At 41.9% G+C, this 23184-nt stretch overlaps 1 protein-coding gene across 1 annotated transcript in view; it reads left to right on the forward strand.

Annotated features, from left to right (window-relative positions):
• The window catches only part of LOC143930134 (putative neutral ceramidase C), a 130323-nt gene that overhangs the window by 33405 nt on the left and 73734 nt on the right, over positions 1-23184 (forward strand). Inside the window, exons 5-6 of the mRNA XM_077454152.1 lie at positions 8590-8766; positions 12825-12952. Of these exons, the coding sequence (XP_077310278.1) occupies positions 8590-8766; positions 12825-12952 (305 nt within the window). The remainder of the gene's footprint in view (positions 1-8589; positions 8767-12824; positions 12953-23184) is intronic.

Here is a 23184-nt window from a genome sequence, read left to right on the forward strand (position 1 = left end):
GAACCATACCAGGCCACATGCCCTCAACATGGGGAGGATGTTTTGGGGGTTTGTGACCCCTCAAAGCACCATGTCCCCATGTTGATGAGGACAAGGTTCTCATCCCCACAACCCTTGCCCGGTGGTTGTGGGGGTCTGTGGGCGGGGGGCTTATCGGAATCTGGAAGCCTCCTTTAACAAGGGGACCCCCATATCCCTGCCCCCCTGTTTGAAATGGTATTGGGTACATTGTACCCCTACCATTTCACAAAGAAAGTGTAAAAAAACACACAGACAACGTTGGGATAAGTCCTTTATTAAAAATAAAAAATACATTTAAAAAAATTCCAGCGGTGGTAATCCACTCTCAGTATCCTGTGATGGGTGATCTCCTCTACGGGGTCCAGCAATGGATGATCTCTTAGCTGAGGACGGAAACCTACGTTACATCAGAGGGGGGCGGAGTCACCTGCACATCACTGGGGAAGCCCGGATTTCCCCTTGCGTCAGAGGGGGATGGGGTCACGTGACGGATGGCCTCCTCCTCAGCTAAGAGACCTGTCAGGCTGCCGGAATTCCCACGGTGTCTCCAGTGGAGACAGGATGCGCTGCACTGGACATATTCATTGGACCCTGGAACTGGAGAGGAGAGATCATCCATCGCTGGACCCCGGAGAGGAAATCACCCATCGCAGGATACCGAGAGTGGATTACCACTGCTGGAATCTTTTTTTTTTTTAATAAAGGACTTATATCAACTGTGTCTGTGTGTTTTTTTTTACAATTTTTTACTCTTTCTTTGTGAAATGGTAGGGGTACAATGTACCCGTTACCATTTCAAACGGGGGTCCCCTTGTTAAAGGGGGCTTCCAGATTCTGATAAGCCCCCCGCCCACGGACCCCCACAACCACCGGGCAAGGGTTGTGGGGATGAGGCCCTTGTCCCCATCAACATGGGGACATGATGCTTTGAGGCGTCACATACCCCCAAAGCATCCTCCCCATGTTGAGGGCATGTGGCCTGGTACAGTTTAGGAGGGGGGGCGCTCTCTCGTCCCACCCTCTTTTCCTGCAGCCTGCCAGGTTGCATGCTCGGATAAAGGGTCTGGTATGGATTTTTGAGGGGAACTCCACGCCATTTTCTTTTAGAATTTGACGTAGAGTTCCCCTTAAAATCTATACCAGACCTGAAGGATCTGGTACGGATATTTGGAGGGAACCCCACGTAATGAAAAAAAAAAATTGACGCAGGGTTCCCCTTAATATCCATACCAGACCTGAAGGGCCTGGTAATTTAATTTGGAGGGACCCCCACGCATTTTTTTTATCAATGACTTTCAATGACTGTTCTCTGTATTAATGGGGAGAAGGCAAATCATTATAGCCCCTAGTGCTTTTAAATTACTTTTTTTTCCTTCAGAAATGACACTTTGTGGGACAGTTCTAAGCACAGGAAACAAGTGCTACTTTACAGGCATACTATACGAAATTTAAAGGAATATTTCGCTTTTATTGTTTCACTTTAAGCATTATTAATATCACTGCTCCCGAAAAAACGGCTGTTTTTAAAAATATTTTTTGTATTGATACATGTCGCCTGGGGCAGGACCCAGGTCCCCAAACACTTTTTATGACAGTAACTTGCATATAAGCCTTTAAAATTAGCACTTTTGATTTCTCCCATAGACTTTTACAGGGTGTTCTGCGTCTTTTCGAATTTGCCGCGAACACCCCAAATTGTTCGCTGTTCGGCGAACAGGCAATGTTCAAGTCGAACATGAGTTTGACTCAAACTCGAAGCTCATCCCTAGAGAGGAAGATCAATAGGGGAGGGGATAGTATAAAGAGGTGGGACAGAGCATGACAGCTCTCCAGGATCAATTCTGGCAGTGGTGGCTGGTGCTCAATTTTTTTTGGGGGGACGCAAATCTTGTCTCAATGAGGCAGCGGTGGGCGGCGAGCGATGTCCTTGATGCCTTCTTCTCCCGTCCTCTCCTCCCATCCTCTCCTACCATTAGACGTCTGATAAGCATCCAATCACAACGCCTGTCATTTCAGCCTTTCAGGTGACGGGTAACAGACCTGAAATATATGACCTGCGTCGGATTCCCGCCCGACGAATGCGCAGTATGGACCCGGGAAATCCGACCTCTTATGCACTTTAAGAATACTGGATGCACTTTAAGAATATTGGGTTCATTTAAATGTATTGTTTGCTCGTATATTATTTTGATATACCGTATTTATCAGTGTATAACACGCACCCCAAGTTTAGGAGGAAATTTTAAGGAAAAAAACTTTTAGGAGGGAAATTTAAGGAAAAAAAAACCTACATTTAAAAGCCCATCAATGCAGCCTTATCAGTGTCCATCTGAAGCCTTGTCAGTGTAATTTGCAGCCTTGTCCTGCAGCCTGTCCATCATTGCAGCCTTGTCATGCAGCCTGTCCATCATTGCAGGCTTGTCCTGCAGCCTGTCCACCATTGCAGCCTTGTCCTGCAGCCTGTCCATCATTGCAGCCTTGTCAGGCAGCCTGTCCATCATTGCAGCCTTGTCATGCAGCCTTTCCATCATTGCAGCCTTGTCATGCAGCCTGTCCATCATTGCAGCCTTTTCCTGCTGCCTGTCCATCATTGCAGCCTGTCTATCATTGCAGCCTTGTGCATCGTTGTCCCCTTGCGTCCGCCTTCGGCTCTTCTCGCTGCTTCCTGCCACGTTCGGCCGTTCTTGGCGGCTTTCGGCCATTCTCTGCGGTTTTCCGAGAAGAGCTGAAGGCGGGCGAAAGCCGTGAGAAGAGCCGAAGACGGCTGAAAGCCGCCCAGAGGCTCAAAATCGCTCAGAAATCATGGAGGATCGGCGTATAACACGCACCCACGATTTTCCCCTGATTTTAAGGGGAGAAAAGTGCGTGTTATACGCCAATAAATACGGCACTTTTTTTGATGTCACATTGAAGAATTATCACTAGACATCACTAGATACACGTTTTAGGTTTATGTATTGTGTTAATTAATCTACACACTTTAGTTAGCGCCACATACTTTACTTCTCAGGGATAGATGTCCATTTAATGGTCAAGCAAAACCAAATAATTCCCAGTTGAGCCGCTTGATTGTTTTTACCTCTGCCCGTGCATTTGGCGAGCCAGAGAAGGAATCTACCACCGGCGGAATTTTTCCATAGAGCTGACTGAGGACCAGATGGTCCCCTGTCATTGCTATGACTCTCGGAGGCCGTATGTGACGTTATGTCACTTCCGGCCCCGGCAGTTGTAAACACTGCCTTGGGTTCGACTGGAAAGGCTGAGATCTCTTTTATTTTTATCTCAGGCTTTCCAACTTAGAGGGGAGATGTGGGGTTATAGACCCCACATCTTTCCATGAAGAGGACCTGCTATGCCCAATTCCTATTACACGGGATGCTTACATTCCTTGTAATAGGAATAAAAGTGGTCCACTTTTTTTTTTTTTTTTTAAGGGAAAGTGTAAAAATATATTTTTTTAAATAAAATAAACAAACAAAAAAAATGTATAAAGCGCCCCCTGCTCGCACACAGAAGTGAACACATACGTAGATCGCATCCACATATGTACACGACATTCAAATCACAAGTGTGGTATATGGAGATTTTTAAGTAACCTAGTTTTGCACAATTCCACGAGTGTGCGCATATTTAAAGCATGACATCATCTAGGTATCTATTTACTCAGCGTAACATCATCTTTCACATTGTATAAAAACATTGGGTTGACTTTACTGGGGGGTTTTTTAATTCATGAAAGTGTTTTTTTTTCCCAAAAATTCTTGTTTGATGAATTGCTGTCAAAAAACCTTGCGATGTAAAAAATTGCAATGGCCGCCATTTTATTCCCTAGGGTCTCTGCTAAAAAAAAAATAATGTTTGGGGGTTTTGAGTCATTTTCTAGCCAAAAAAATATGATTTTTGCATGTAGGAGTCATGCCGGCATTGGCCCGGTATGGGAGTGGTTAAAGGCACAGGGGTGCACTGGACACCCAGCATATAGCACCATTGCCCGGTCTTTAGTGTCAGTGGTGGTGGTATACTGGTGAGGGGACACACTAAACACCTTTACTGCCACTGCAGTAAAGGTGTCTAGTGTGTGTGTCCCCTCACCAGTATTCCAACAGTACAAACAAATGACCACTGCCCTCAAACTATAACTGGCCTTCACAGCAAGGAGGACATGGGCAAGGGCAACGCATGTTAAACCAAAGAAAACTCCCAGCTCAACTCACCAACCAGCCTTCAACCAACCAAATTATCCTGCCTAACAGCTTGTGTTACAAACAGGGGTCTAGTTTAAACACATTTGCAAATATATGCATAAGCTGCAGAGCCACTTGACGGCACCCCTGACGGCACCCCTGTATTATCTGCAATCGTAAGTCTATACAATTGTGAGATAGTAGTCTTCTCATAAGTCCAAGTTCTCAGGCTGCCCAATCTCCTGATTTTATGGCACCAAGCTGAGGAAGGAGAGGTAGGGCAGTATTTGTGAGGGCTTAAAGCCACACACTGAGCTGGAATACAACCAAAAGCACATAGCTGTCCCTAAGGTACAGCTGGTTGAAGCTTCAGATTGGATGAAGAGCCAACACTGGAAATGCAAAAAAACTAAACTTTAGGTACAGAAGTAGCCATATAAAGAACATGCCAATTCCAGAGTTATATAATACAGCCAGAAACTAGAAACTGTAAACTCTGACACCCTTCAGGAGAAAGACGAATGAAGAGCCGGTCTGGCAGAAGCTGTGCCATTAATGAGAGAGATTTCTCTATATTACCTGCAGCCAGATAATACAAACAGAATGTTGCATAGAGAACACACATATGGAGAGGCATTGGTATTGCACACCCCAATGTAGACACAAAAAATGTTTTTTTTTTTTTTTAGGCAGCAATTGTCAAGTAATGAGGAAAATTTATTTTTAAATTCTGTTTTAAATGCTGTGTTCTCTTCCTCAGCTGTGTCTCATCATTCTGCACTATTCCTGACCCTCTTATATCGGGATTGCGGATTTTATATTCACATTTTTTCTAGCGCAACCAAATACGGCCTTGGACAAAAAAAAATCCCCTCTGCGCATGCGTCGGACGGATTCCCGTCCGACGCATGCGCAGTACGGATCCGGGAACCCGACCTCTAGTGCGCATGTGTTGGATTCCCACCCAACGCATGCGCAGTACGGACGTGAAATACCCGACCTTTAGTGTGCATGTGTCAGATTCCCGTCCGACATGCGCAGTACGGACCCAGGAATCCGACCCCTGGTGTGCATGCGTCGGACTCCCACCCGACGCGTGCGCAGTACGGACCCAAAGTACCCGATCTTTAGTGCGCATGCATCAGATTTCCATCCGACACATGCGCAGTACGGACCCGCAATATCCGATCTCTAGTGCGCATGCGTCGGCTTCGGCTATATATATATATATATATATATATATATATATATGGTGTATAGCTGGTATATCATATATATATATGGGGGGTACTATATACCCCCCCAATATATATATATATATATATATATATATATATATATATATATATATATATATATATATATATATATGTGTGTGTGTATATATATATATTACTATACACCCCCATACTTTCCTATTCTATATACACCCCCCATACTTTCCTATTATATATACACCCCCCATATATTTCTATTATATGCCCCCCCTATGTATTCCTACTATACTATGTGGCCTTAGATAAACAGTTTTCTGTGCTGAGAACATGTGTACTGCCCGCTCCCAAGCGACACTGGCGGGGACCAGAAACAATTGCGGCTGGTGAAGTTTTAGGATGGGGGGGGGGTGCAAGACCCCGCCCTCCACGTTTGGCCCCTGCCACTTCTCATAAGCCTTCTTATAGAATCCACATCATATACCAGGCTGTACATTATACACAGGGCTCTGCACATCATATAACAGGCTGCACATTTATACACAGGGCTCTGCACATCATATACCAGGCTGTACATTATACACAAGGCTCTGCACATCATACACCAGGCTGCACATTATACACAAGGCTCTGCACATCATATACCAGGCTGCACATTATACACAGGGCTCTGCACATCATATACCAGGCTGCACATTATACACAGGGCTCTGCACATCAAATACCAGGCTGCACATTATACACAGAGCTCTGCACATCATATACCAGGCTGCACATTATACACCGGGCTCTGCACATCATATACCAATGAAAGTATACTCAATTAAGTTGATAAAGGGGGGGGGGCATGCTGCCGTCAAACCACCCAAACCAATTTATGAAGTTGTTAAATGGGGTGTGGGGGGTTGTGCTGCCGTGCAACCACCGAAAAAAATTCATGAAGTCGATAAGCGGAGGGGTGGGGGTGTTGCCGTTCAACAGCAGAGGTCAACAATGGCAGCCCACTAATTCTCTCAGAGGAGATTTCCATTCATCTCAGTAGAAAAGTACCCAGTACTAACAGTCCTCCATTGCCAGGGGTCAAGTCCTGGGGAAAAAAGTGTGGGAACTCCCACCCAAGATCCACTCCCGCAAAAAAAAGAAAAAAATAGGACATCGGGCCCACATAGAGGCACAGGGCACATCAGGGCATGGGGCATATCAGGGCATGGGACACATCAGGCCACATGGCACATCAGGGCACGGGGCACATTATGCAAATCAGGGCACATTATGGGGCACATCAGGGCACATTATGGGGCACAGGGCACATCAGGGCAAGGGGCACATCAGGGAATGGGGCACATAGCACATCAGGGCATGGGGCACATCGGGGCACATTATGGCACATTATGGGGCACATCAGGGCACATTATGTGGCACATTGGGGCACATAGCACATCAGGGCACATTATGGGGCACATAGCACATAAGGGCATGGGGCATATCAGGGCATGGGGCACATCAGGGCATGGGGCACATCAGGTCACATGGCACATCAGGGTATGGGGGAAACGTTGGCACATTATGGCACATCATGGCACATTATGGGGCACATAGCACATCAGGGCACATAGCACATAAGGGTGCGGGGCACATCAGGGCACAGGGCACATCAGGGCATGGGAAACATCAGGGAACACTATGGCACATTATGGGGCACATAGCACATCAGGGCATATTATGGGGCACATAGCACATCAGGGCACATAGCACATAAGGGCACGGGGCACATCGGGGCATGGAGCACATCAGGCCACATGGCACATCAGGGCATGGGGAAATGTTGGCACATGGGGGCACATTATGGCACATCAGGGCACATTATGGGTCACATAGCACATCAGGGCACATTATGGCACATTATGGGGCACATAGCACATCAGGGCACATAGCACATAAGGGCACATGGCAGATCAGGGCACATGGCACATGGCACATCAGGGCATGGGGCACATCAGGGCACATTATGGGGCACAGTGGGGCACATAAGACATCAGGGCAGGGGGCACATTATGGCATGGGGCACATCAGGGCACATAATGGGGCACATAGGACATCAGGGCAGGGGGCACATCACGGCATGGGGCACATCAGCGCACATAATGGGGCACAGTGGGGCACATAGGACATCAGGGCAGGGGGCACATTTGGGCATGGAGCACATAACACACCAGGGGGCACATCGTCATCTTACTAGACAGTATGCAGAGTAGCGCAGGAAGCGTTTGGCTGTAGTAAGTTCTCCCTCATTTCACTCAGCGCTGTTCGCTCCCCGGCGGCCCCTCCTCTCTTCTCGTCTATCCCCATTGGCTTGTGACATCATCTGGGATAGACCATAGACAAGAAGAGAAGAGGGGCCGCCAGGGAGCGAACAGCACTGTGTGAAGTGAGGGAGAACTTACTACAGCCAAACGCTTCCTGTGCTACTCTGCTTACATCTCATTCGGGCGGCTCTAGTCCTGCAAAGGGAACAGTGTTCCCGCTGTGAAAATAGTGCAGGGACGCCGTTCCCACGCGTTCCCGCAGGACTCGAGCCCTGCATCTAACCACCAAGAAACAAAATTAATGAAGTCTGTGCCGCCGAACATGATGAGCTTCCGCTTGCTTACCTGCTGATCTGACACTAGACTGAGCAGACGAGTGCCAACATCACTTCCTTGAGTTACTTCAGTAGTGCTGCTCAATGAATCTATCTAAGTCTATGCACTCGCCCGACCAGTCCATTGCTCCGGAAGCTGTGGCGTGATTGACCGCGCCACAGAGCGAGTTTTTTTGGGGCAAATTAAGCAAATGCATCTCGTGATTGCATAGACGTATCCCCAGTATGTATTCTACAAAGAGGTATCAAAACGGATCCTACATACAATCAGAAGCATTGAGAGTGTTACTCATCATTGCTGCACGAACTTTCATGTGTTTGACTTCTTGAATGCAAGAGGATAGTTTGGTGTTTGTTGGTGCATATGTCTGCTCCAATGAGAGGCAATCAAACATTCAATACCAGTTAGAAATTAAATCTAATGCAATTCATTGATTTGGGCAGCACCTGTGTATTTAATTCCCACTGCCAAAGCCCAAAATCACTATGCGGTTTTTACACATTTCTACTATCATATTTTTCTTCGAAGGTGATTGACAAGTTGAAATCCAAATATGGGGATCTATACAGGCAAGACAATGTAGTGTTAAGTGGCACCCACACCCATTCAGGACCAGCGGGCTTTTTCCAATACACAACCTTCATGTTGACAAGTAGAGGATTTCACAGAGGGATCACTGATGCCATTGTCAATGGTATTGTTAAGGTATGTTTTCTGTTGCATGTGATTTTCTTTTAAGATTTAACTATGTCAAAATGAACACCAATTCACATATACTTTGTTTTTTATAGTGAACAAAAAGTTATAACCATATTTACTTATGGTATTTACTTTAGATTTATGTTGATTTAGTTAGTGTTAAATAAACTCTTGGAACACTACAGTACACCAGGGCTTTTAGCATCTCTGTATTCTGACATCTGCTATTGTAATAGGATTTTATCGCCTTTGTCTCTAATTCTCAGGACCTTCACATTCACTCTTAAAGGAGCATGTTCTCTGTCACCTCACATGACAGAAATTCCCATTCTAATGGCAGAATACCTTTTTACCCCAGAATTGATAAAGTCCTTCGGAGTCTGTGATAAGAAGAATAGCTGAAAGATAATTCTAAGCTGAAGTCCATAAGTAATTACCACACCTTAATATAAGTAATAAAATATAGTGAGCTTTTTTGATATGTATAAAAGTTCAAACCATTTGCATATCAGCAAACATTTTGATTGTTATCAGATATAAACTATTCAGCAGTGATTAAAAAAACAAGTGCTTTCCTTTATAGATATTGTGCACAAATATTCCAGTTTATAAAGCCCTAAAGAGTCTTAAAGTCACCTTGTGCTATATGTAACTTGGCTTTAAAATCAGTCAAAAAAATAAGTCAATAATTCCTTTGCAAACATAGTTCAAATGTAATGTCATATTTAAGGATGCCTGCGGTTAATCAAAAAGCCTTCAAATACATTACATCATTTCTATGCTATGGCATATCTTTTAGGTAGCTGTACGCATGTGCATGTAGGTTCTCTTGTTACTGTATGTCTCAGAATAAAGTCATCTGGCAGCTTGGAATTGGTACTTGATAAATGGTACATTTGCCCAAAAAGGATGTAACGTTGCACAGATGCATATTCTCCTGTAACTTCAAAGACTAGTTTTAAGGGTCTTTGTGATTTACTTCTGGCAATGTTATTAATAGCATTTCATAGGAATTATAATCAGTATTGGTGACTGAGTTTTATTCAAACTATGAAGAACTTGACTATATTCAGATATAGCACACAAAATGTCTTTTGATAACTTACTTCCTGCATTCTCCATTTACAGTAAGTATAGGATTTTGCAGGCTCCACTGACGCCTGGGGAACCTTTTACTAGGAGGGGGACCTACATGATGCGATACCATATGTAGGCTTTGCCTCAGGAAAAAAAGATAACTGCTCCTTGGAAACGTTACAACAGTAGATCTCAACCTTGGCCCTTAAGTACCCCCAACAGGCCATATTTTGGGAATTTCTCTTAGATAAAAAAAGTTGTCCAAAATATCAAACCATTGACTCTGATTTACAGCACCCATGCAAGATAAAGGAAAACCTGAAAACATGGCCTGTTGGGGGGTACTAGAGGATTGAGGTTCAGAACCACCGCACTACAACACACCACTCTGTGAACACCTACGAGCAGTCCTCCTATTTATCTCTCTCGGTCTGCATCTCCCTGATTGGTCAGGACAAGTATATTGCACCGCCTCATATACTTGCCTACCAACTATAAACAGGGCACAGACTGTCTCTAGAAGGCTCCAGAAGCCCCCTGTCCTTGCAGAGCTAAAATAAGTTACCCCTTATTACATAAAAAAATATATCAGCAGTGTTGCTGGGATTTATTATTATTATTTATTATTATTATACAGGTTTTATATAGTGCCAACAGTTTGCTCAGTGCTTTACAACATGGGATGGATATAGTTATAAAAAGGATGATATACTTACCTTTCTATGATAAAAAGCTGCTCTTTGCTCATTCAAATGCTGGCCATATGTCTGAGGGCCTAGGTACTCAGTCCTATGATGTATGCCAAAGGCTAAAATCAGCCATACTGAATTCTAATCCTTGCCTTTAAAAGATGTCACATGACTAATTACCCGGTACAGCATTTTTTCCTAAAAAATTATATTACAACAGATCACCTGAAAGTGCCTGGATATATTATTGGATATTGGATATAACTAATTTGGATTCTTTGTTTCTCTTTATTTGTCCATCTTCCAAAGACTGTTAGCCTTAGCTTCACTTTAATTTTTACTGTTATACAGTAGATTGTCACTTTAAATCAACCTTTTTTCTGTCTGTACTTTTTGACAGACATTTTGAAACCAGGTACTGGATTTTTTTAAATGAATCAATCAAATAACCCACATCCTAGACTAAAAAGTGCAAATATTATCTAAAATTCAGATTCGGTTTTTGTATGGAATTTTATAAAACAAGCTATCTTCAGCTATCTGCACACAAATAATGTGTAAGTATTACAGTATGTATCCCAATATAGCTGTGCTGGGTGTAACAACTAAATATGTTTCCAATACAATCACAAACCATATAATGAATAAAGTGAATATAATAAATCTAACATGAAATTCCATCAAAAAACAGTCCATGCAGTGCTCTGTGCTGTTCAGTGTTGTATTAGTAAATAAAACAGTTCTTCAGTGAAGGTAAAAGTCACACTTGTACCACTACCTTTAACACAAACAAGTCACCGGACCTCCATGACCCCCTAATGAACAGTGGGTCATGCAGCGCTTTTACCCTTTAAGAGAAGGGATCCCCAAGCAATCCGTTCTCTCTCCTCTAAATTAAGTCACTCTTCCAATTGAGGTAATAGCCAAGAATAGCCAAGAAGGAAAAAAGAACTTGCATAGAGTAAAATCCTTACTTTATTAGGAACTAGCAATTAAAAGCTTACTAGTGCTCACTCACATAAAATTTTTTATTATACAATCACATAAACCATTGGCACTATTAGTATCCTGCAACGCTGGCCATAGGGGTATACCTCTCCCTCGAGGGACAAACAGTGGGATGGCATCACTTCCTGTCCACTGTCATAGATTTTTTTTATCTGGCATCTCATATCCAATGGACAAAGAGTTTCTTTAAAGCCATTGAAAGAAAACAAATCTAATACAGAAATATTATTTTGAGTGCACTTAGGCTGCGTACACACGGGCGGACTATCCGTCCAACTAAGTCCGTCAGACAATCCGACAGACAGCCCGTCCTACTTTTGAATGAACGGACTTGACCACACACGACGAACAGACAGTCCGCTGAAAGCTTGCACGATGACGTGTACGGCACGTACGACGGGATTAGAAATACGACGTCCAATACACTGCAATGCAACCTTCGGCCGTGTAAATCCTTTCTAAACATGCGCCATACTTAGTCCGTCGAACTAGCCTACTCACGAGCGGACTGTCCGCTGAAACCAAGTTTGGACGGACAATATTACGGAAATTCCGAAAGACTTAGTCCGCCAGACTGTCCGCTGAAAAAGTCCGCTGAAGCCCACACACGAGCGGATTGTCCGCTGAAACACGTTTCAGCGGACCAAGTCCGTCAGACAGTCTGCCCGTGTGTACGCGGCCTTAGCCTTCAAGTGATTTCCCATCTAAAACATTTGTATACAGCAGTTATATTCTGTAATTTAGGCATATTAAAAAACTGTTAGCCCTTGTATACACGGTCGGATATTCCGACAACAAAATCCGACGGATTTTGTCCGAAACTTGTGTTGCATACACACGGTCGGACAAAGTTGTCGGAAAATCCGATTGTTCAGAACGTGGTGACGTTATTTTGTTACGACGGAACTACGTTGCGGCTAGTAGCCAATAGCTTCGGTTTAGGAATTTGATCTGAGCATGTGTGGCACTTTGTCCGATCGGAATTCTCTACAAACGATCGGACAAAGTCCCATCGGACTATGTTGTCGGGAAATTTTATAGCCCAGCTCTAAAACTTTGTTGGGCGGATATTCCGACGGAAACAGTCCGATGGAGCCCACACACGGTCGGATTATCCGATAACACGGTTCAATCGGACATTTTCCGTCGGAATGTCCGACCGTGTGTACAAGGGCTTAGGAAAACTCCTGAATAAAATGTATTTTTGAAGAACATAAAATAAGTAGTATAAAAAAATAAAGGTCTATCCTAACTTGAATGCTTTGTTTCAATTCCTCATTCTGTGCCTAGAGCATTGACATAGCACATGCAAATCTAAGAAGAGGAAAAGTTTATGTGAACAGAGGCACTGTACAGGATAGCCATATCAACAGAAGCCCCTCCTCCTATCTGCGTAACCCTGAATCAGAGAGAGCCAGGTGAGGCGGTAGCTGTGCTATACATTAAATAATGGAAATGTATGGCTTGCTAATAATCATATGTGGTATATGTACCTAATGACTAACAGTCTAATTTTTCTTTTGATATCCCTGAACTCTAACTTTATGAACCACCATTTATATTTCTATCCTTGTCCTGGGAATGATTGTTGTGACGTCACCAGTATATTATTGTGTTGATCAGATAAGTCTGATATGTTAGATACTTGTGTTTAAGTTATCAAACATTTATGAAAAGATAACAGAAATGATGGCTGGACGTACTTTTATGGGTGACCTGCTTCTGCAATGACCTTGGCAATCTCCATCCATATTGAAACTGTATAGTGTAACATTTGCTTTTTAACCACTTACAGACCGGAAGATTTTCCCCCTTAATATCCAGGCCATTTTTTGCTATACGGCACTGCGTCGCTTTAACTGACAATTGCACGCTGTACCCAAACAAAATTCCCACAAATAGAGCTTTCGTTTGGTGCTATTTGATCACCTCTGAGTTTTTTTTCTTGTTTTTTTGCGCTATAAACAAAAAAAGAGTGACAATTTTGAAAAGAAACCAATATTTTTTTACTTTTTGCTATAATAAATATCCCAAATTGAAAAAAAAAATATTCACCAGTGTAGGCCAAAATGTATTCTTCTACATAATTTTGGTTAAAAAAAATCGCAATAAGCATATATTGATTGGTTTGCGCAAAAATTATAGCGTCTACAAAATAGGGAATAGATTTATGGCATTTTTATTATTATTATTTTTTACTAGTAATGGCGGTGATCTGCAATTTTTAGTGGGACTGCGACATTGAGGTGGGCAGATCAGCCACTTTTGACACTTTTATGGGACCACTGACATTTATACAGCAATCAGAGCTAAAAATAGCCACTGATTACTGTATAAATGCTGCAGGCAGGGAAGGGGGTTAACAGGGGGCAATCAAAGGGTTAAGTGTGTTCCTTGGGAGTGTTTCTAACTCTATGGGGGCTGGGCTGACTGGAGGAGGAGAAATATCGCTGTTCCTAATCACTAGGAACAGCAGATCTCTCAGTAACTCCTCTGTCAGAATGGGGATCCGTCTGATTACATTGACAGATCCCCATTCTAGCTCTCATTCCCCCAATCGCGGGGGACCAGTGGACATCGCGGCCGCCAGCCACGTGCATTGGGTCCCCCACCATACAGCGACTGCTATGACTCCTTAAAGGAGCCGACGTACACCTATTTGCGATTTGCAGGAACGTGCTGACCTGCCGCCATATAAAGATGTCGGCTGGTTGTCAAGTGGTTAAAGGAACTATACAGAATGAAACACAGTGGCTGCCATTGCTGACCTGCTTCTGAAAATGATTTTTGCTTTCTGCAATTGGCTTCAATACTTTCTGAGTTGTTGACCCCAAAAAAACACACAAAAAAGAGCAAATCAAAAGAAAAGGTCCATAAGCCGCACATTATGAAGCACATTATGAAGCAGACCCATGAAGTGAGATGAATGGCAGCCTCAGCCTGCACTCCAGCCGGGCCATGCCCCAAACACATTGGAGCCTAATCAGGTGAACTCATGTAAAGTCATATAAAGTCAGTGACTCAGATAGTATTGCTCCTTTAGGCACGATCAGTGTTTTCAGAATTATAGGTTAGCATTGGCAGCCTACAGTATATATTCCATTTTCCTACAGGTTTCCTTTAAATTTCTATTCTCAATGCAAAACTAAAGTAGAAAATTTGTGGTTTTAGTATCTGTATATTTGGTTTTGTAACTAAATGCTGTACAAATAGGTGGGGGGCACTGCTGTACTGCAGGACAAAACTGGGCAGAGAACTGCAGATAAGTGTAAAGCTGGCCATACATGGCTCAGTTGTTTTCTTTCAGACAGCAGGCTGAGGGAAAAAAAATTAATTGATTCCCCCATCCACACAATCATGGGGAAATCCTTCCTGCATCCGCTATTTATTCTGACAGTGGGGAGACTCCTCAAAATACACAGGTTAGCACTGCAGCCATTGGCTGCAACCAATGGTCTTCAACAGGTCAATCAATAGACCAACTTCTGTTGAGTGGCAGTGGCCACACATCAATCAAAATTCAGTCAGTCCCTGCTGAACTGGCTGAATTTAGAACCATCTATGGCCAGCTTAAATATTCCAAATAGTATTGCAATGTAACATTAACTCAGACCCTAACAGAGCCAATAAAACCATCTATTCTTCATGGAATTTCCAAGTGTTTTATTTTACTTGTAACTTTGATTTCCTTTTGGTTGGGTGAAGTGTGATGGGGGCACCTTATTGAGCACCCTTCTTTATGATGTGTAATTGCACACCTGCAGAAAAATGCGCTGCAGTTTAGGAGATGCGTATGGGTACCATTTATCCTATTGGCACCCCCACACACTGGAACCGTACCGTATGCGGTTTCCCTGCGGCCACATTTTCTGAAAAGGTGCAGGGACCTTTTCCCTGCATTTTCAATGGGTACAGCAGCCCATTCAAACAAATAAGCTGCTGTGCCTCAGAAAACGCATCCATGGAAATCACATAGATGTGGACCAGGGCTTAACGGATAACTAAACCAAGAACAAAAATGACATATCTCGCAGCTTACCAGTCCATAGATGTGGTGGCTGCATTTTCTTTTTTTTTCTGGATAAAAAAAGTTTTCAGCAAGTACAGAAAATAATGGTTGAAATTTGGTGCCCTTTTCACTACCCCTAAGCTAACCTGATGAAAGTTTGGAGTTTAAATGATACCATTTATTGGCTAATTTGGGTTATTAACCACTTCAGCCCTGGGAGATTGTACCCCCTTCCTGACCAGAGCAATTTTTGCAATTTGGCACTGCATCACTTTAGCTGACAATTGCGCGGTCGTGAGACGTACCCAAACAAAATTGATGTCCTTTTTTTCCCACAACTAGAGCTCTTTTTTGGTGGTATTTGATAACCTCTGGTTTTTATTTTTTGCGCTATAAACAAAAAAAGACTGTCATTTTTTTTTAAAAAGCAATCTTTTTTACTTTTTGCCATAATTAAATATCCCCAAAAAATAAATAAAAAAACAAATTTCTTCCACAGTTTAGGCCAATATGTATTCGTCTACATATTTTTTCGTTAAAAAAATCGCAATAAGGCCCCTTTCACACTGACGATCCGTTCAGGCCCGCCTGTCAGTTTTTAAGGAGGACCTGAACGGATGCTCCATAGAGCTCTATGGAGCGTCGGATGTCAGCGGTGACAAGTCCGCTGACATCCGACCCGCTCCGATCCGAAAAAGTGTGACGGAGGAAAAAGCTATTTTTCCATCCGTCTGTGGATCGGATCGGGTGAAGACGGACACTGCGGTCCGTCATCACCCAATCTCCCATAGGGGAGAGCGGTGCTGTGACAGGTCCCTCCCTGTGCAGTGTACAGAGATGGACCTGTCATCTCCCTGCTCAGCGGGGATTGACGGAGTGATCCCCGCTGAGGAAAAGGATATCCACGGGGCGGATCAGCACTGATCCGCCCCGTGTGAGAGGACCCTAAGTGTATATTGATTGGTTTGTGAAAAAGTTATAGTGTCTAGGAATAGGGGATAGATTTATGGGATTTATACATTTTTTTTTTTTTTTTTTTTACTAGTAATGGTGGAGATCTACGTTTTTTATCGGGACTACGACATTATGGTGGACACATCGGACACTTCTGACACTATTTTGGGACCAATGTCATTTATACAGCAATCAGAGCTACAAATAGCCACAGATTATTGTATAAATGACACTGGCAGGGAAGGGTTTACACACTAAGGGGCGATCAAGGGGTTAAGTGTGTCCTAGGGAGGTGTTCTAACTGTAGGGGGGTGGGTTCACTACAACATGACAGAGATCACTGCTCCCGATGACAGGGAGTAGCGGATCTCTGTTATGTTGCTAGGCAAAACAGGGAAATGCCTTGTTTATATAGGAATCTCCCCGTTCTGCCTTTACTCACCGCAATTGCGGGCTGCCGGCGAACATCGAGTTTTTGGGACCCGTGGACACACAGAGTGCGCCCAGTAGACGGCAAATTCAAAGGGATGTACAGGTACGCCCATTTGCCTGCCTGTGCCATTCTGCCGATGTACATCTGTGTGCGGCGGTTGGCTAATGGTTAGCTTTAGGGATAACTTACATCTTTTTTTCAGGCTTTGTACATTTCTGAAAAGAAGTTCTGAAATTTGTACACAGAGCTACAAGGGAATACATTTATATATTTAAAAAAAAATTATATATTTTTGTTGACACTCTTTAATGGTATAGTGTAAGAGATAAAGATCAGGAATAAGGTACAATAGGCATGTCAAGTGACTGTCCTTTTGAGATGTTCATAGAAGCAATGAAATATTATTGTCACCTCATTGAGTCCTTTTGAACTGTCCATCCTTTTGGTCAATTAATTGATATTGATTGTCCATACCTTTTTCACACCATTCCTAAATGCTCAAGCTTGAGAAATTATTATTTTTTGGAGCATTCAATGTGGCAAATAGGAATGCTGACAGTTTTTAAATGCAAAAAGCTCAACCAACTGGTAAATTACTTTTCCGAGCAAATATAAATAGCACTCAAACATAATTACATAAGTAAGAATTATGGTTGGTGAACTGTATGATAAAGGGGCATAATATCCATTTTCTGGTTTTCTAGTCAAAAGGAAATTCTGTGGTCTGCAACAACAGCTGTAAAGGTAACTAGTATTTTGTTTTGGGGCTTGTAAAGGTAACTGGACAGACCCATTCTAATTAAAACAACCCTATTGGCTTTAGAAGCAATAGTCAAGGCAATTTAAAAAGCCAGGTTACTGGAACTATTATTATACTTTTATTAAAGCCCAGCTCCAGGAAAAGTAAAAACTTTCCCTTTTCTTTGGGGGCAGGTCTAGGGGATGGGAAAAGCACTACTGGTCAAGTAGCATGGAGTAGTCTGCTGAAGTGGAGAATTAGGTAAGTAGAAATGCTTTTCCAATTCTCCTAGATATAAAGGAACATTTTACCCTTGCAATGCGGTTGCAACCCCCTTGTAAGGTAAAATTTTTACTTTTCCCAGGGCTCAACTTTAATATTATAGAGCTTTATTTGTCATTTCTACTGCTGCCTCTTGATTTTATTCAAAAACTGCAGAGTTATGGGAAAATGAGAATGTGGGAGTGCGTGCCAGTGATTTAGTGGTCAGGGGGAGAAGCAGCCAGGAAGCAAAGAATATAATACATCTGAAAGTGACAAGTTCTTCTATTTTTTTCCTCTGTCCATAACTAGACTTTTTTTTTAAAGAATTTTTCCAAATTCATTAATTTCAAAGGAATTTTTCCAAATATTCGTAAGTTAAAAAATGTGTAAATTTCTAAATTCGTAAATTTGAAAATTCGTAAATTTCAAAATTCAGAAATTCAGAAACTCGGAAATTCGAAAATTCATAAATTTGGAAATTCAGAAATCTAAAAACCCGAAAATTCAAAAAACAGAAATAATCAATAACTATTAAATTATAGGTATTGGAATTTCTTTTCAAATTTGGCTGTAAGTGAACGTAATGAATACAAATTTATCCGAAGTTGAGAATTATCCGAAATAACAAATGCCGTGTCTAAACGAATGGAGTGTAACATATTAACAATAATAAATAACAATAATAATAAAAAACTTTTCATTATTATTATTTATTATTAATTTGTTCCGTTTCATTTGTTTAGATGCGGCATTCGTTATTTTGGATAATTCGTAACTTACAATAAATTCGTATTCGTTACATTCACTAACAGCCAAATTTTAAAGGAAATTCCATCACCTATAATTTTAATAGTTATTAGTTAGTTATTATTTAAAATTTTCGGTTTTCATTATTTCCAATTTTCTTTCTTATTGTTTGATTTTTGAATTTACAAATTTATGACTTACGATCATAACGAATGACCTGAAAAACAAAACAAACAAAAAAAACTAAAACAAAAACAAACACATTTTTCAACAGTGCACATGTCTATCCATAAATAGATAGAATTATTGTCCAAAGGAGGCAATTTTAACCACTTGACCACTGGGCACTTAAACACCCTTAATAACCAGACCAATTTTCAGCTTTTGGTGCTCTCACATTTTGAATGACAATTACTCAGTCATGCAACACTGTACCCATATGACATTTTTGTCCTTTTTTTCACACAAATAGAGCTTTCTTTTGGTGGTATTAATCTCCTCTCAGTTTTAAATTTTTTGTGCTATAAAAGAAAAAAGACCGAAAATTCGGTGAAAAAATGAATTTTTCTTCGTTTCTGTTATAAAATTTAGCAGATTAGTAATTTTTCTTCAAACATTTTGGCCAGAATTTATACCACTACATATCTTTGGTAAAAATAAGTACAAATTGGGGGATATTATTTGGTCTTTGTGAAAGTTATAGAGTCCACAAGCTATGGTGCCAATATCTGAAAATTGATCACACCTGAAGTACTGACGGCCTATTTCAATTCTTTAGACCCTAACATGCCAGAAAAGTACAAATACCCCCCAAATGACCCCTTTTTGGAAAGAAGACATTCCAAGGTATTTAGTAAGAGGCATGATGAGTTTTTTTAAGTTGTCATTTTTTCCCACAACTCTTTGCAAAATCAAGATTTTTTTTCCTTTTTTCCCCCACAATTTCAGAAATTGCACTGAAAGTGTGCTCGGAAGTGCAGTCACTGTAGATCTGAGGGGAAGATCTGAAATGAGGGGAAGCTCTGCTGATTTTATCATCCAATCATGTGCAAGCTAAAATGCTGTAGTTTCCTTGCATGTCCCCCTTGGATCTACAGCGACTGCACTTCCAAGTGCAATTTTAAGTGCGGTTTGTACTTGTAGTGCAAAGTGGATTTGTCTTTCGTAAATAACCCCCAGTGTCTTAGTGGTTATCACTTCTGCCATGTAGCACTGGGATCATCCGTTTAAATCCTGGTCAGGACACTACCTGTATAGGGTTTGCATTTTCTCCCTGTGCGTGGGTTTCCTCTAAGTACTCTGGTTTCCTCCAGAACTCCAAAGGCATACTGTTAAGTTAGTTGATGCCTGTCTGTCTAAATGAACCCTTCCTAGTATACATGTGTATGCGATATAGAAACTAGGGATGCACCGATACCATTTTTTTACAGTGAGTACAAGTACCGATACCTACTGCAACTGTTTTGTTTTAACTTCAGCTTTCAGCAATAGTACAAAACATTGAAAAGTTATTTACAAATTAAATAAATAGATTTTTTTTTTCATTTAGAGTGTTTTCAATGTGAAATGTGTAAATATATGTTAATATATATGTGTAAAAATATTTACTAACAAAGCAAAAAAAAAAATAATGTTTTTATTGTTTATAAAATAGATGTGAACAAAAGAAAAAAAGCAGGAAAATAATAATTAAATGGAGGAGAATATGCAGTTAATTAAGGCTGATTAGAGTAAATTAAGGGTTATTAAGGGGTTAAACAGAGCAAAATTTGTTCATCCCTTTGATCTACAGATGAAGAAACAAATATACAATTTTTAATTTTTTTTATTTTAGTGTTTCAGGGCTGAGCAATGTTGTTAATAAACATTGCCAGCTGCTTTTGCCTGAAAGTATAAGTTTCAGGTATCGTTGCATTTACCAATACTTGTGCAAATACTCTGTATCGGCCGATGCCGATACTAGTATTGGTGCCACCCTAGTAGAAACCTTATATTGCAGTGGCGGCCCATCCATAGGGAGGGCAAGGGTGCCACCCTGCCCAAAGCTGGTGACATGAAAAAAATATATATAAAAAGGCCCTTTAAAAAAAAAAAAAAGTCCTTTAACCACTTCAATATCAGGCACTTATACACCTTCCTGCCCAAGCCAATTTTCAGCTTTCGGCGCTGTCGCAAATTGAATGACAATTGCGCGGTCATGCTACACTGTACACAAACACATTTTTTATCATTTTGTTCCCACAATAGAGCTTTCTTTTGGTGGTATTTGATCACCTCTGCGATTTATTATTATTTTTTTGCGCAACAAATAAAAAAAGACAGAAAATTTTGAAAAAAAAAAGTTTTTCTTTGATTCTGTTAAAATGTTTTGTAGCTAAGTAAGTTTTCTTCAAAGACGGGCCCTGATATGGCTGTACTGACAGGCACTGATAAGGAGGCACTGATGAGGTGGCACTGATGGGCACTGATAGGTGGCACTGATAGGTACTGATAGGTGGCACTGATATGCGGCACTGATGGGCACTCATAGGTGGCACTGATGGGCACTCATAGGCAGCACTGATGGGCACTCGTACGCAGCACTAATGGGTACTTATGCGTGGCACTGATGGATACTTATGGGTGGCACTGGTGGGCACTGATAGGTGGCATTGCTGGGCATCACTGATTTTATTTGTGCCATAGAGGTGCCAGTCAGTGCCCATTTGTGGGCACTATTTGGCATATGTTGGACATTAATTTGCACATGTGGATGGCCATGGGAGATGTACCTGGCCATCCACATGTTAGGTGCTTCCCTGGTGGTCCTGGTGGCTTCCCTAGTGGTCCAGTGTGGGCATCTGAGGGGGGCTGTGCTGATAAACAATCTCGTCTGTCTGTGAGACGCGAGTAAGGAAAAGCTGATCAATGCTTCTTCCTGTTTACATCATGATCAGCCGTGATTCGACACCACTATCTGTGGTGATGATCTATATACTAAGTGTGATGCTGATCTATATACTATCTGTGACGTAATCGCTTAGTGGATGTACGATACAGTTAATGCATTTCACACAAGGCGTGCTTAGCACGCCTTGTGTGAAACGCATTAACTTTATTGTGCATCCTAGTGCTGTTTGTCCCATGTTATGGACTACAGAACGTTTATGGATGCTATCTACAGTGTGCAGAATTTTTCTTTTTTATGTTTTCATGCATTTTACTAAAGGGCAAACTATGAGGTCTCTAGTCTAACCTAAAAAATCCAAAACAAATCTGCCTAAATAAGTTGTACCTGTTTATTTGCAGCCCTCTCTCCTCTACAGCTGTTCAAAGTTCAGAATTGATTATCTGAGCTATCCGAAAAAAGAGGACAGAGAGCTGAAGTTACACTCTGCACAGCTTACTGAGGAGATCTCTGAGAGCTGATTGGAGGGAAGGGACACCCCCCCTTCACGCAGCACACAGGAACAGAGCTGAAGCTGTCAGTCTACTGGAGCTCTCGCCCCATCACCTTTTTTCTCTTGGTGTCAGTAAAACATGTCAGAAGTGACTCATGCTGATAGCAGAGAAACAAGGCAACAAACAGAAATGACACTTCGTACTCTTAATTTAGACAAGTTGGAGGTAGAGCCATAGAGGTGCCCATATATCTATGAAAGCAATGAAGAAGGGGGTACGTCCCCTGAAACGCGCCACCTTGCTGACATAGTGATGCATGAGTGAAGTCATTTGATGCTTCATCGAAACCATAATGCTAATATGATACAGCACTTTTTCTTCCTTTTTGAGTATGTATTTGGCATTTTGTTTATTGGGTTAATAAAACTTACAGTAATGCACTAGGCATTTGCACCCTTCTGTGTGCATTTTTACCAGAAAAGTACACACTATAGAGGGATATATTTTGTTCATCTCTCATGTCTGAGATTTACAACCACTTTCAGCTTGTGGGCTGAACGAAAATATTCTAACATTCCACCATCCATGCAATAGAAGGTGAATGGATGAATCTCCCACTGTGTCTTTTGTATCCTGACAGCTGCCACCAGCTGCTGTCAGAATACCAACAATTTCCTGTTTGGCGCTTCCAATTTTTCAGCTAAAGGTTATCAGGCTGGAGAGTGGCGACACAGGGTCACCCACAAAGCAAATTTTGGTGGTTCATTGCTATACATAATGTATGGCCAAGCTTTACTTCAAACCTAAAAGGCGCACTTCAAGCTAGTGGAGAGTCTAAAGTTATGAAGCTGTGGTGCAGCAGTTAAGTCTCCTGCAGTTAACACTAAACAAGTATTGGTACGCCTGCCTTTACAAACACATGAAATTTAATGGCATCCCAGTCCTAGTTCGTAGGGTTCAGTATTGATTTGGCCCACCCTTTGCAGCTATAACAGCTTCAACTCTTCTGGGAAGGCTGTCCACAAGGTTTAGGAGTGTGTCTATTGTATTACTAAACGGGAGTGTGGTCACTTGTTAAATGGGGGGAAACTATGGGACTGTAATTGCGTCTATATGGCCAGCT

This window comes from Lithobates pipiens, unplaced genomic scaffold (genome assembly GCF_037356315.1).
Source record: "Lithobates pipiens isolate NorthernLeopardFrog02 unplaced genomic scaffold, aLitPip1_a1.2 Scaffold_25, whole genome shotgun sequence".
In the NCBI taxonomy this organism is placed as follows: Eukaryota; Metazoa; Chordata; class Amphibia; order Anura; family Ranidae; genus Lithobates; species Lithobates pipiens.